The 13,718-nt window shown below is 43.2% G+C and overlaps 1 protein-coding gene across 6 annotated transcripts in view; it reads left to right on the top strand.

Annotated features, from left to right (window-relative positions):
• Window positions 1–13,718, top strand: part of Mark3 (microtubule affinity regulating kinase 3) — a 135,237-nt gene that overhangs the window by 25,526 nt on the left and 95,993 nt on the right. The window contains exon 1 of one of the 6 annotated variants that reach the window (XM_071607499.1): window positions 7,394–7,635. The exons of 4 other annotated variants lie outside the window; for them this stretch is intronic. In XM_071607499.1, the coding sequence (XP_071463600.1) occupies window positions 7,585–7,635 (51 nt within the window). In that variant the 5' untranslated portion in view covers window positions 7,394–7,584. Of the gene's footprint in view, window positions 1–7,393; window positions 7,636–13,718 lie in introns of those variants that run through there. One more of the 6 variants, XM_071607503.1, reaches the window with a different exon arrangement.

Below are 13,718 nucleotides of genomic sequence, written 5' to 3'. Positions count from 1 at the left end.
AAAAAAAAAAGAAAGGGCACAGTGGCACATGCCTATAATCCTAGTGGCTTCCAAAGCTGAGGCAGGAGGATCACAAGTTCAAAGCTAGCCTCAGCAATTTAGCAAGGACCTAAAGCAACTCAGACAGACCCTGTCTCTAAATAAAATATAAAAAGGGCTGGGGATGTGGCTCCATGGTTAAGTACTCCTGGGTTCAATCCCTGGTACAAAAAAAAAAAAAAACCATAAACCAAAGATGAAACGTAAGAAGTGTTGGTGAGGATGTGGAGAAATTCTTGCACACTACTGTGAGAATATAAATTAGTGCAACCATTTTAGAAAACTGTATGAAGATTCTACAAAAAAACCTAAAAATAGAATTAGCATTTAGGGACTGGGGATGTATCTCAGAGGTAGAGCATGCTTACACAAGGCCTGGGTTCAATTCCTAGCACCAAAACAAAAAAGAATTGCTATATGATCAAGCAGTCTCATTTCTATCCATATATCCAAAGGAATTTAAGTCAATAAGCCAAAGAAATGACTACTCATTTTTTTTGTTGCACAATTTATGGAATCATGTTGCACAAGATATGGAATCACCTAAGTATCCACAGGCAGATAATGGATATAGAAAAAATGCAGTACATACATACAAAATAATACTTTTCAGCCTATGAAAAAAAAGAACTTCTGTCATTTTCAATAATATTGATAAACCTAGAGGACGTTATGCGAAGTGACAAGCCATGATCTCGCTTACATAGGGGAAAATAAAGATGTGGAACTTGTTTAGGTAGAGAGAGAAATGCTGGTTACCAGATGCTGGGTGGAGGGTAGGCAGGGAAGGAGGAGATGTTGGTCAAGGTGGAAAAACAGCTTTTGGGGAGATGGCTTTGAGATGGATGTAGTACCAGACATGACATTGTATGTATTAAATAACACGGAGTTGTTCACTTTAAAATGCTTATTTTGCCAAATGCCATGGCACACACCTGCAATCCCAGACACTGGGAAGACCGAGACAGGAGGATCATAACAAGTTTGATGCAGCTTCAGCAACTTAGCAAGACCCTGTCCCCCAAACTAAAAAGGACTGGGGTTGTAGCTCAGTGGTAAAATGCCCTTAGGTTCAATCCCCAGTGCGAGCGTGCACGCGCACGCTCATACACACACACACACAGGAAAGAAAGAAAAAGATGTTTTGTTTTTTGAATTACTTTCTTTTTCCTTTTTTTAAGACAGTGTCACGCTATATTGCCCAGGCTTGTCTTGAACTCCTGAGTTCAAGTGATCCTCTCTCCTCAGCCTTCAGAGTAGCTGGGACTATAGTTGTGTGCCTCTGTTGCCTGCTATTATGTGAATTTTACTTCAATAAATGTTTTTTAATTAAGCACATGCAAAATATCTACAATATCTGCAGGGGTGGGGATGCACCAACGCTCACATGGACCTCCCTCCGGTGGCCCTTGTCATCTCACCCACTGCACTGCTGTGATTGTCATCCTCTTGGATTTTTTTCAGTAGTTTCACCCCCTGTGTTTGCCTCCTGGAACAATATGTGCTTTGGCTTTATGTTGTTTCCTTTTCTTCCTTTTAGCAGTGCTGAGGATGGGACCAGGGCTTTGTGCGAGCTGGACAAGAGCTCTCCCATGAGCCACATGCCAGCCCCCATGTTGCTTCTCAAGTTCATGTATGGCACGGGTCTTGCTGTGTGGATTCCATGAGTCTCCTGTTTTCCACCAAGGACTTCCTGAAGTTCATGTGCCTTGTGTAAAGCTCTGATAAAGACATTTTTTTCGGCTGTTTCCCTTGTTTGAGGATGCCATCTTCTCTATTGACACAGAAAATGGACATTTGGGTGCTGTCTTACTTGTCTCCATAAGGAACTGCAAGGTTAAGAATGTTGTTATACATGTTCCCTCTGTACATGTTCAGATTTTTCTTTAGAAAAAATATTTTGGGTCAACTGTGGGGTTTTAGAGAATGCATGCCTTCAATTTTACTTGCTAATTTCAGATTATTTCCCAAGATGTCAGTTTTATTGTTTTTTACCAAAGCACCAGTGGTTGGCTTTGTTGATCCTTTCTATAGTGTTTGTGCTAAGTTTCATTATTTTCTGCCCTTTATCGTCGGTTTCTGCTGGTCCCAGCAGTCCAGTTTTCATTGCATTACTTTCTTGATAGCACTAGGCATTGTCAGATTTTTTTCATTTTTGTCCATCTGGTGATGTTACATGGTAACTCATGGAGGTCTTGGTTTGTGCTATAGTCAGAATGTCCTCTTATGTTGAAACCTAAACCCCAATGGGATGGTATTGGGAGGTGGGGCCCTGGGAAGTGATCAATTCACAAGGGTGGAGCCCTCAGGAATGGGATTAGTGCCCTTGTAAAAGGGACTGGAGACCTCCTTTGACTCCTTCCTTCCTCGACCTGAGGACACAGCAAGAAAGACATCTAGGAACTACAGGGGTTCTCACCAAACACCAAATCTTCAGATGCCTGGATCTTGGATTTCCCAGGTTCCAGAGTTGTGAAAAATGCATCCCTGTTGTTCACAAACCACTCAGTCTACAGTCGTCTATTACAGCAGTCTGGATGGACCAAGACACCTTGGGTTGCAATAACAGATGGGTTTAAGTATTTTCCTTCTGCTTATCAACAACCGTCAAGTGCCAGTTCTTATCTTTTTCCCCATATTTCTATTAGGTTGTTGATTAAATGGAGACAACCTTTATACAGTATGGACTTGAAGCTTTGTGATTTATAACTCCTCCAAGTCTGAGGCTTCTAATGATGTTTTTGGAAAACAAATTGCTGAAGGGGCAAGGGAGCATTTTAAAAGCTATATATCCCTTTGCACCTTATTTTGTACTATGTACATCTATTATAAAAAAAAAATGAAATTTAAATTAAAACAAGAGATTCATCTCTATCACTTTATCCTGGTTAATTTTTCTTTACACTTCTTTCATACTGAAGTTACATCATTCATGAATTCTCTCATGTATGTCCTTGAGTGAGAGAAGCACCTTCTCTATCCACAGTTATATCCCCAGTACTTCAAATACTGCTTGGCATGAAGTAGTTCCTAAATGAACATTGTGCAAGGAAAGGAGGAACTAGAAATAGAGGAGAAGGGCAGCCATGAGAAGCCTCCCTGTGTTGCCCAGGCTGGCCCCAAATCCTGGGATCAAGTGATCCTCCTCCGGCCTCAGCTTCCTGAGTAGTGTGTGCCATCACAACTGGCTGCCAAGATCCTGTTTTCAATGTTTTTGAATATTTACCCAGAAGTGAACTGCTGGATCATATAGTAATTCTATTTTTGATAAAATTTAAAATTATTTCTGTCCTTGGGATTGAACCCAGGGGTGCTTAACCACTGACTCCCAGCCCCAGCCCTTTTTTAGTTTGTGAGACAGGGTCTCCTTAAGTTGCTCAAGCTGGGGCTGGGGATGTGGCTCAAGCGGTAGCGTGCTCGCCTGGCATGCGTTCGGCCCAGGGTTTGATCCTCAGCACCACATACAAACAAAGATGTTGTGTCCGCCGAAAACTAAAAACATAAATATTAAAATTCTCTCTCTCTCTCTTTAAAAAAACAAAAAGTTGCTCAGGCTGGCTGAAACTTGCAATCCTCCTGCTTGAGCCTCCCGTGTCGCTGGGGTTGCTGGCATGCATCTGGTTTCTACTTTTTATTTTTTGAGGAGCCACCATACTGTTTTCTACAGCGCCCACTCCAGTTCATGTTCCCACTAACCATGCACTAAGGTTCCAATCCCTCCATGCTTTTGCCAGGGATTGTTCTTTTGTCATTTTTTCATAGTTGCCATCCTAATGGTTGTGAGGTAGCACTTCTCTCTGAGAATCAATCTCTCATTTGTCCTTCAGGGATAGAATGGGACTCAATTATGTCCAGCTGATGCCATGAAAGTCAGTACAGATGGTCCCTGGTTTATGATGGTTTGACTTTACAATGGTGAAAAAACCATACACATTCAGTAGAAACTATACTTCAAATTTTGAATTTTGATCTTTTTTCTGGACCCACTATATGTAGTATGATACTCTTTCTTGTGATGATGGGCAGTTACAGTGAGCCACACTTCAAGGGCAACCACCAATGCTGTACAATACATGAGACAGTCAACACTTTGTTACAAAAAAGGCTTTGTGGGCTGGGGTTGTGGCTCAGCAGTAGAGTACTCGCCTAGCACTGGGTTCGATCCTCAGCACCACATAAAAAATAAATAAATAAAATAAAGTATTGTGTCCAACTACAACTAAAAAAATATTTAAAAAAAAGGCTTTGTGTTAGATGTTTTTGCTCAACTGCAGTTGTAATGTGAGTGTTCTGAACAAGTTTAAGGTAGGCTGGCCTAATTTTTGATGTTCAGAAGGTTAGCTATATTGAATGTATGTTTTTGCACTGAGGATTGAACCCAATGGGTGCTCCATCACTGAGATAGAGCCCAGTCCCATTTATTTATTTAGACATGGTTTCACTAAGTTGCTGAGGCTGGCCTTGAGCTTGCCATCCTCCTGCCTAAGGCTCCCAAGTTGTTGGGATTGCAGGAATTCACCACTACCCTTGGATTATTTATTTATTTTTTCTTTTCACAGTGCTGGGAATTGAACTCAGGGCCTCCAACACAATGGACAAGCACTTTGCCACTGAGCTACACCCACAGCCCTAATGCCTGGCTTATTGAATGCATTTTTTACTTATGATGGGTTTGTTGGAAGGAACTTAGCCCCACTGTAAGACAAGGAGCATCTGTAAGGTCTGTGTACATCTGCAGCTTGGTACTTTTAGTTACATCTTTTCAGTTTAAGATGCTCCAGACAGAAACTATTGTAACATAAAGGTAGGACATAAGGAATATGAAAAGGGAATGGAAGAAGGCAATCGAAGGGTACTTCCAGCTTTTACTCTTCCTTCCACATCATAGATGCACATGATTCAGTACTACATAAGGTCTTTGGGCAGAACAATGCTTTCTTCCTCCTCCCGCTTCCTCCTTCCTTTTCTTCATGGCATACACAGCATACCTTGCCTCCCATTCCCAGCTCTCTGTGGGACCATGATGTCATTTGATGTAAGTGCAATTAAAAGTCCAATGTTCTTCTTCAGTTCTAACCACTATGAACACCAGAAGTATCTTGAGTTAAGTACTGTCATATTCATTTCCTAACTTGGCCATTTACTGACTCACTAATGTATGGCTTTGGTGAGAAAAGCTCCTGGGTGGAAACTTCATACCCTAGTTACTTCTCTAGCTAATGTGGAATGCTCTGAATTGTCCATATGATTTCTTTCAGTTCCTACCTGCGGCTGATACTCTTTTGGGGATGTTTTCCTAACTCATCAGAGTCAGGAGCAGAATGGGTGCCATGCTATGTCCAAACATGCCTGGCTCCTGCCTCTCTCACTTTTGACATTTATCCAAACCCACCCTGTTCTTTCTCACCTCTGTGTCCCTGTGCAGCCAGATTTCTTCTTGCATTGCCCTTGCCATCCACCCTCACCTAGCTGTCTACTCATGTAGACTCAGCATAAATATGCTTTCCTCTGGGAGTTTCCCTTGGTGTAGGTGGGCCATGTGCCCTTTCACGGTCTCCCACAACAGATGTGCTCAACCCCACTTACCATAACCTACATTTTAGTTGTACTGCTACATGAAGCACACATTTAACTTAAAGGAATTCCACTATCTCTGCTTGGTCAAACAGGGAGAAAGAAAGTAACAGTTTAAATAGGGCCATGTGGATCCATTCAACACTCCTCTGTGAGCAAGCAGCGGGATATCTGACTGCATCTCCCTCCTTAGTTTTTATTTTTGAATCAGGAGCATCTGGCCTCTCTGGGAATGCTTCTGGTGTTTAAAGATACATGCTTCACAGAGCAGGAAATGTTCCAGGCATAGCAAAATGTTGGGATGCTGAGGAACAAAAGAAAAAGAAGGAAGACAAGAAGAAAAGGCAAACAAGACATATCTACCTATTATCAAAGCTGTAGGAACTGGGGTTCAGATCCCAATTCTGTTGCCAACCAACCAGGTGTTTTGGCCAAATCACTAACTTGTCTAGACTTCAGATCACCTGGTGTGTCCGCCCATCTTTTATGGTCACCCTGAGGCTTCAATGAGTAATAAATGTAATGTGCCCACAAATACCAGTCCAGTAACAGTTCGTATTACCCCAGCCCACCCAGCCCTCCCTCCAGGAACCCTGAACCATTGGATTCCATCAAGCGAGGACAGGAAGAGTGTCAGGGTAAGGAAAAATTTCAGGCGATGTAGTATCTCCAAGGTTCCAGCTGAAGTTGTCCTCCCTGGACCCTGGTTGGCACCCAGGGCTGCCTCAAGCTCTCCAGTAGCTGCACACTGGCTATAAGAACCTGGTTATAAACCATCTACGGAAATTTAGGAACCGGCCCTTTCCCAATCCCCTGTGTGCCAACCTTCTCATTACACTCTTCCCTCTGGATGACATTTAGCTGCGACGGGGTCTGTGTCCCTCCTGACAGACAGTTCTTTCAGGAAAGATGCGCCCGCAACCCTTGAATGCTCAGCCCAGCCCTTGGTGTCCCAGGGCTGGAGGCAAGAAAGTTCGTTGGTTGAAAGCTTAATGCCTGGATCACAGTTAATGATGCAGGAGCCCACCTCCTTCCCGAAGCCCCGACCCTACAATTGCTGCTGTGGCTCCATCCGGTGCAGCGGGGCCCTGGGGATGCGACCGCAACTTTTGCACACAGTAGGCGCTCTGTAATCCATTCAACCCGGATCTGTAATCTGTAAATGCCACCCCAAGTAGCTGGGCTCAGGCTGCCGCCCAGCGCCGTTTCCCGGCTCTGTCTGGGATGCCGAACGCTCCCGGATTGTGGGAACCCGCGGTCCCAGCCTTCGGCCCCACCCCCTCCAGTCCAACAGCACCGAGTCGCCCCTAGCAACAGCAACAGGGCGGCGGTCTCGGGCCCCGCTGATTGGCGAACTCTGGAGGAGCCGATGTCGTCACTTCCGGTACCCGGATGCAGCGGAGGAAGCCGAGAGGCGGCCATCTTGGGTCCGTGAGGCTCGGCTGTGCCGGGGAGCGGCGGCGGAGGCTGCCGGCAGGGTGGGGGCGAAGTGGAAAGCGAACGGGATAAGGGAAAGCAGCCAGGCGCAGGCGCCTCCCCCACGGCCCCCTCCATGGTCGGCGCTCGCAGCTCGCGGCGGCCTGTCTTGAGCTCCACCTTCTTCACATCCTCCTGCTGCTCCTCCTGTCTCGGGGCTGCCCGCGACGCTGTGTGGAGGCCCCGGCGCTGAGCTCCGCGGCGCGACGGGCGGGAGCGGCGGAAGAGGCGAGCGGGCCGGGGCCCGCGGGACGCCCTGAGGCGCGGGGACGCCGGCCGGCCGCCCGTCGCGCCCCGCCCCGCAGGGCTCCTGGCCGCGGCCGCCGGGGCCGGGGGAGAATGAGCCCCGGGGCCCGCGGGGGCACGGCCCGGGCCAGGCCCCGGATCTAGACCGAGGCCGCGGGGCGGGCGACTCGCGGCCGCTGCTCGCCGACCGCCCAGGGCTGGGCGGTTTTGTTTTCGCCCTCGCGTGGTGCAGAGTCGAAGCGCAGTAAGATGTCCACTAGGACCCCCTTGCCAACCGTGAATGAACGAGACACTGAAAACGTGAGTGGCCCGCGCTGCCGGTGCGGACGCGGCGGGCGGGTCGCGGGTGTCCTGCGCTCTGGAGTGGCGTCGCCGACCGCGGCTTGTCCCGGTGTGTGTGGGATCACCGCCGCGGGCCGTGCACGTTTGAACCCAGGTTAAAAGCATGTGTCCTCCGTGCAGGTTAATGGGAATCCATCTGGTTGATGGATTGTGGACTGGCCTTTCTGCTCCTTTAAAATGGTTCGGAAATAAGTTTAATGACAGTCGCTGAAACCAGGTGCCCAAGGTGGGATCTTTGTGGCTCCCTTAGTTGCTCCACGACTCTGCTCGGAGAGTTGTCCCCGGAGAGAGGAGTCCTCACCAGTCCGGCGGCGAGAAGTTGGCTAAGCGTTTTGAAAGGCGGATGTGTAGTGAAGCTCTGCCTGCGCTCGCTGCCCAGCTGAAGCACGGCCCTCCCGGGGCTTCCCGTTTTCCTCCATCCTAGAAAGTTTGGCTTAGAAGAGCTCTCAGGTCCCTTCCAGCGCTCACATCCCGTGCGTCTATAAAAGGTCTCTTTGATTTTATTCATGTGGACCTTTAAAAACTGCCAGAACAGCATTGTTAAGGAGTGACAGCTTGTAGTAGAAATTACATTGAAATGTTTGGCTCTGTCCCAATGTTTTCTGAACTCTTTCTCCAGCATTAGGTTCAGAAGTGTTGGTTATCTTAAGTAAAAATATCTAGCAAATAACTCTTAAAGAAATTACACTGGCCTTTCATTATAAGTGTTACGAGGTAGTTGCTGACAGGAGAATGCCATCTCTTAGGAAAAGCTTCCTTGCTCATGGTGATTTCATGCTTTCAGTAGTGTTCTGAAATGTTGTGGCAGAGTGGTACCAAATGCCTTCATTTTAATCTTCAAAATACCTCTTGGTTGGTTGATAGCTATTGGGTAACTTAATCTGTTTATGTAAACTGTAGTCTAAAGCATCCCCTCAGTACAATAATGTATAGTATTTAATGCTCTTTAATCTGGCAGTGGTGTAGGTTCCTACTCCACATGGATTAGAAAAATTACATAAAAAGTAATAGACTAGATCAGTCTGTGACCTTGTTCTTTTTTCTTTTTTTTTTCTGATGGGGGGTCCTGCTGTGTAGTACAGGATGGGGGCACACTCCTGGGCTCAAGAGAACTGACACGCCTGGCTTTAGGTGGCTTTTATTGGCTTTTATATGTGGCCTTTTTGAAGAAACCCATTTCTGACCTGAGCATTTTCCTGTTCTTTGACTACCCTGATGAATGGAACAAACAAAAAGATGTTTTGGTTGGCTTTGAGTTTTGATCTTCACTTAGTCAAAAACCTTACATTGAATCAGAGCAGGAGCTCCATACTTGCTCAACTGAAGCCAGCGTCAATAAAAGCAGATTTCTGATAAAGATTTTCTGTTAGGTCTTCTTTCAGTATGCATTTCAGTGAGGGACAGTAGGAGAAGATATGTGCTATTTTCAGTTAGGAATACATGGCTAGCTGGTATTTGTGATTATTTATTGACAGACTTGGTTCATTCTTCCTCTATTCTTTGGTTATTTTGTTCAATTATTTTGTAATTTTTGCATAAGTTGTTAGAATTACTCTCTCTGTTCTTTAAAAACAACTTAGGGTGGGTGTGTATCTTTTTTTAATATTTATTTTTCAGTATTGTGTCCAACTACAACCTTTATTTATTTATTGTTATGTGGTGCTGAGGATTGAACCCAGGGCGCTAGGCAAGCACTCTGCTGCTGAGCCACAACCCCAGCCCCAGTGTGTATCTTTAATATCATGTAATGTATTTACAATTGGAGTGTTGATACTGTTAAAATCAAGAGGTTCATAGTACATCATTACAATCATTACATTCATTCACCTTGCCCTTTTCTCTCTCTCTCTTTTTTTTTTTTGGTACTGGAGATTGAAATCAGGGTGCTTAACCACTGAGACATCCTCAGCAGGCTCCTGCCCCCCTTTTTAAAAAATATTTATTTTTTAGTTCTAATTGGACACAATACCTTTATTTATTTTTATGTGGTGCTGAGGAACCCAGGGCTCCACACATGTTGGGTGAGCGCTCTACCGATGAGCCACAACCCCAGCCCTCCTCCCCTTTTTTTAAAAAAATATTTAGAGACCAGGTCTTGTTCAGTTGCTTGGAGCCTTGCTAAGTTGCCAAAGCTGGCTTTGAATTTAAGATCCTCTAGCCTCAGCCTCCTGAACAGCTGGGATTATAGGCGTATGCCATTTCTATATTTTTGGTACTGGGAATTCAAACCAGGGGTACTCTACCATTGATCTACATCTCCTGCTCTTTTTATATTAAGACAGGATCTTGCTAGGTTGGTGGGGGGGCCTCACTGAGTTACTGAGGCTGGTCTTGAACTTGTGAACCTCCTGCTTCAGCCTCATAAGTCTCTGGGATTACAGGCATGTGCCTCCATTTTTGATGCCATGTTCCATTTTTAACTCTTGTGTTGGCATGTTCTTAAAGTAGCTGTGGTGCATGTGTCAGTGTTACACTTCAGGTTCACATTCGTCATAGCCCATGGACAACTAGTGTTATACTTACTGCCAGTTGAGTGGTGAGTGTACATGAATGAATGGGAGCTCTCAGTCTGTTGAGAAGTTCTTTTGTTAAAGTTAGGTTTATCGAGATATGACGTCCACACTTTTAAGTGCACAGTATGATGAATTGGGCAAATGTATAGTCATGTAACCACCACTACAAACAAGATATAGAACCTTTCCATCACCCCAAAAGGTCTCTTGTGACCCTTTACAGTCACTTCCCTCTCTTCTTCAGCCCCTGGCAACCACTGATCTGTTTTTTGTCTCTCTAATTTTACCTTTTCTGGAATGTTTATAAATGGAGTTATGTAGTGTATAATCTTTTGAGTCTGAATTCTTTCATTTATCATAATACTTTTTTTGTTTTTGCTATGCCAGAAATTGAACCCAGGAGTGCTCTACTACTGCACATCCCCAGCCATTTTTTGTTTTTGTTTTGTTTCACCCAGTTTCCCAGGCTGATCTTGAACTTGCCATCCTCCTGTCCAGCCTTTCTTGAATTGCTGAGATTGCAGGTGTGGGCCATCTAACCCAGCTGGTTCATTTCTTTTTATTGCTAAGTAGCATACCACAATGTTTTATCCATTTACCAGTTGATGGACATTGTAGATATTATGATTATTAGAGCTTTTATTTTATAGAAATACATTCCCTTTTGCTTATCCTGGGAATCTCATTAAAATTTTAAATGATTATATACACTTATGATAATAATATTGCTTATTAGATCAAGAATAATAAAGAGGGCTGAGGGTGTGGTTCAGTGGTATAGTGCTTGCCACACAAGAGTCCCTAGGTTCATTCCCCAGTACAGTTAAAAAAAAAAAGAATTTAATAGGTAATCTGTAACAAGAATATTATTTTCATCCTTGTATACAATTGTTTTTATTTGACTTTTAAATGTCAATATCCACTTTTAGTAGGTGGGTATATAAAAATTCTGTGTCATCACACTTTATAGCCCAAAGAACTAGTCAAATAATCTAGTAAGGATGCTGAAACTAAGAGAGGTGACAGGAGCTGCTTGAGACTATGGGCTGTTTAAAAGGAAATCCTCCACTAGACTCCAGATCTCTGACTCAGTCTGTTGATTTTTTGCTGTACTAGGCTATTTCTCAAGACCTCATATGCAGATTATTAAAAAAGGGGATGTAGATGTACCAATTCCCAGAATATAAATAAAGCAAACCTTTTTTTTAAGTCTGGAAAAAAATTTAAAAAAATTGTAGTTGTAGATGGACAGACAGCATGACTTGCTTTTTTTTTTTTTTTTTGGTATGTGGTACTGAGGATCGAACCCAGTGCCTTACACATACCAGGCAAGCACTCTCCCACTAAGCCACAACCACAGCCCTACTTTGGAAAAATTTAAACAAGTAAGTAGAGACAATGATATTTAATAATGATCCTCAACTGGGGTGAGTTTTGCCCTTCAGTGGGCACATTTGGACATGTCTAGAGACATTTTTGGTTGTCATAGCTAAAGGGGAGGTTGCTGCTCATCAAAAACTCTGCTGAACATTTTAGAATACATGGAAAGCACCTTACCCCTCTAAGAATTATCTGGCCCAAAATGTCACTAGTGCCAAAGTTAAGAAACCCTTGTATTGGTGTGTAGTGAGCTCCATATATTCAGCAGTTCAGTGTCCAGTCTTATTTACTTCCTCTTCCAAGAAGTAAATTTAGTACATTATATCATTTCTCAAGCTTTTAGAATAGAACCTCTTTTAAAAATATAATTAGTACCTTTATCATATATATAAAGTCAGTGTTAAAGTTTCCTCAGTTTTCTGAGTTTTAAGTTGTTCAAATTAGAATCCACCTTGAACTCATTTATTACAATTGGAAATAGGATGCTTTTAAAACGCAACAAGAAAGTTGTGTTTTAGTTTATGTCCTACATTTGGCTTGTATAGGGAGCCATGGGTGTATCTGTTTCTTACTGGCAAAATTAGAAACATATTTTTCACTTAAATTTCAAAGCATATAACACTTTGTATGCCTTGGTTATTTGCTAAAGGACCAGAGGCCCCACAGCTTTTCCAGTTATTTCTTTAACAGCTCTGGATATGCGTGCATTATGTACTTATTATTAGTTAATGCAAAGAGTCTTCAAAATTTCTTCTGTGAAATAGACAAACTGATGAAGTTATTCTATAGCCATTTGTTACTTGGGTGTGGCTGAATTAACCTGTTGAGCAAATAGAGTACCCATGATGTGTATGACACTGGGATAGGTACTTCATAGGATATCCTATTTATCTGGGAACCAGATCATTCCTGCTAGTCCCTGCAGAACAAACCACCTAGGGCTCTGTGAAACTAGTTTTGTAAACTCTCAAACGTGAGCAAACATTTGAATAACCTAGAGGGTTGTTAAAGTGCTGATGTCTGGGCCTCACTCCCAGACCTTGGACTCTACAGTTGGCACTCTAGACTGCATTTCTAACAAATTCCCAGGTGATGTTGATGCTGCAGGTCCAGGATCTATGATTAAGAATCATTACTCGGCTGGGGAGAGAGGGTGCCTCATGTGCATGAGGTCCTGGGTTTGATCCAAGGTTCCCCCAAAGGGGGAAAAAATCACTGCCTTATTATTCAGTGAAGCTTGCTAATTAGATCGTGTGTGTGCACCCATGCTGTACTGGGGATTAAACACAGGGTACTCTACCACATTCCCAGCTCTTTTTATTTTATTTTCTGTTTTGAGACAGGATCTCAGTAAGTTGCTTAGGGCCTTGCTGAGTTGCTAAAGCTGCCTTCAAACTTGTTATCCTCTTGCCTGTACCTCCCCAGTTTGCTGGGATTACAGGTAGCACTGTTGCACCCAACTGTACTATAACTCTAGTTAGAGAGATTTCCAGTAAACTTAATGGAGTTTTCAGGTTCCATGGGTTTAAAAAAAAAAAAAAATGTTTATTTAAAAAGCCAAAAGTGTAGTTATAGAAAATAACTGTTGATCACTTAATATGTACATAGCAAGAGTACTAATTATATAATATCTCATTTAAAACAGTAGTAATAGTTTCATTTAATATGCATTTTAATTTCTGAGTACACTATTTATTGAATCAAGCTGTTTGGGCCTTTAAAAAGAAAGTTTACCTTAGAAGAATTCATATTTTATATTGGATCAGAGAATTTAGGGAAGATTTTATGGATTTTCATTTGAGGGTTATTTTCATCTTTATGTAAATCAGGTGAATATTGAAATTTATAGTAAGTAACTATTGGTCTTCTGGATTATTTATGTACCTCATGATGTACATTGTAGTTATTTACACTGGACTTAACATAGCACCTGATTTACATTGTAACTACTTAAAGAGATGCGCAAAGTGTCCTGTAAACTAGTAGTGCCTGTTAGCTTTATTTCAAAGAGGATTGTTCAAAATTTTAACATTCTAAGATACAGTCAAATTTAACCCTGGGTTTTATACCCCAGGCAGGATAAGAGCCAAGGGATGCAGCCCTTTCCCATCACCATGGGGAAGACTACATAGACATAGCTTTTCTCTC

This window comes from Marmota flaviventris, chromosome 2 (genome assembly GCF_047511675.1).
Source record: "Marmota flaviventris isolate mMarFla1 chromosome 2, mMarFla1.hap1, whole genome shotgun sequence".
In the NCBI taxonomy this organism is placed as follows: domain Eukaryota; kingdom Metazoa; phylum Chordata; class Mammalia; order Rodentia; family Sciuridae; genus Marmota; species Marmota flaviventris.
Note: the sequence above shows the minus strand (reverse complement) of the source record. Positions and strands in the feature narration are given on the sequence as shown.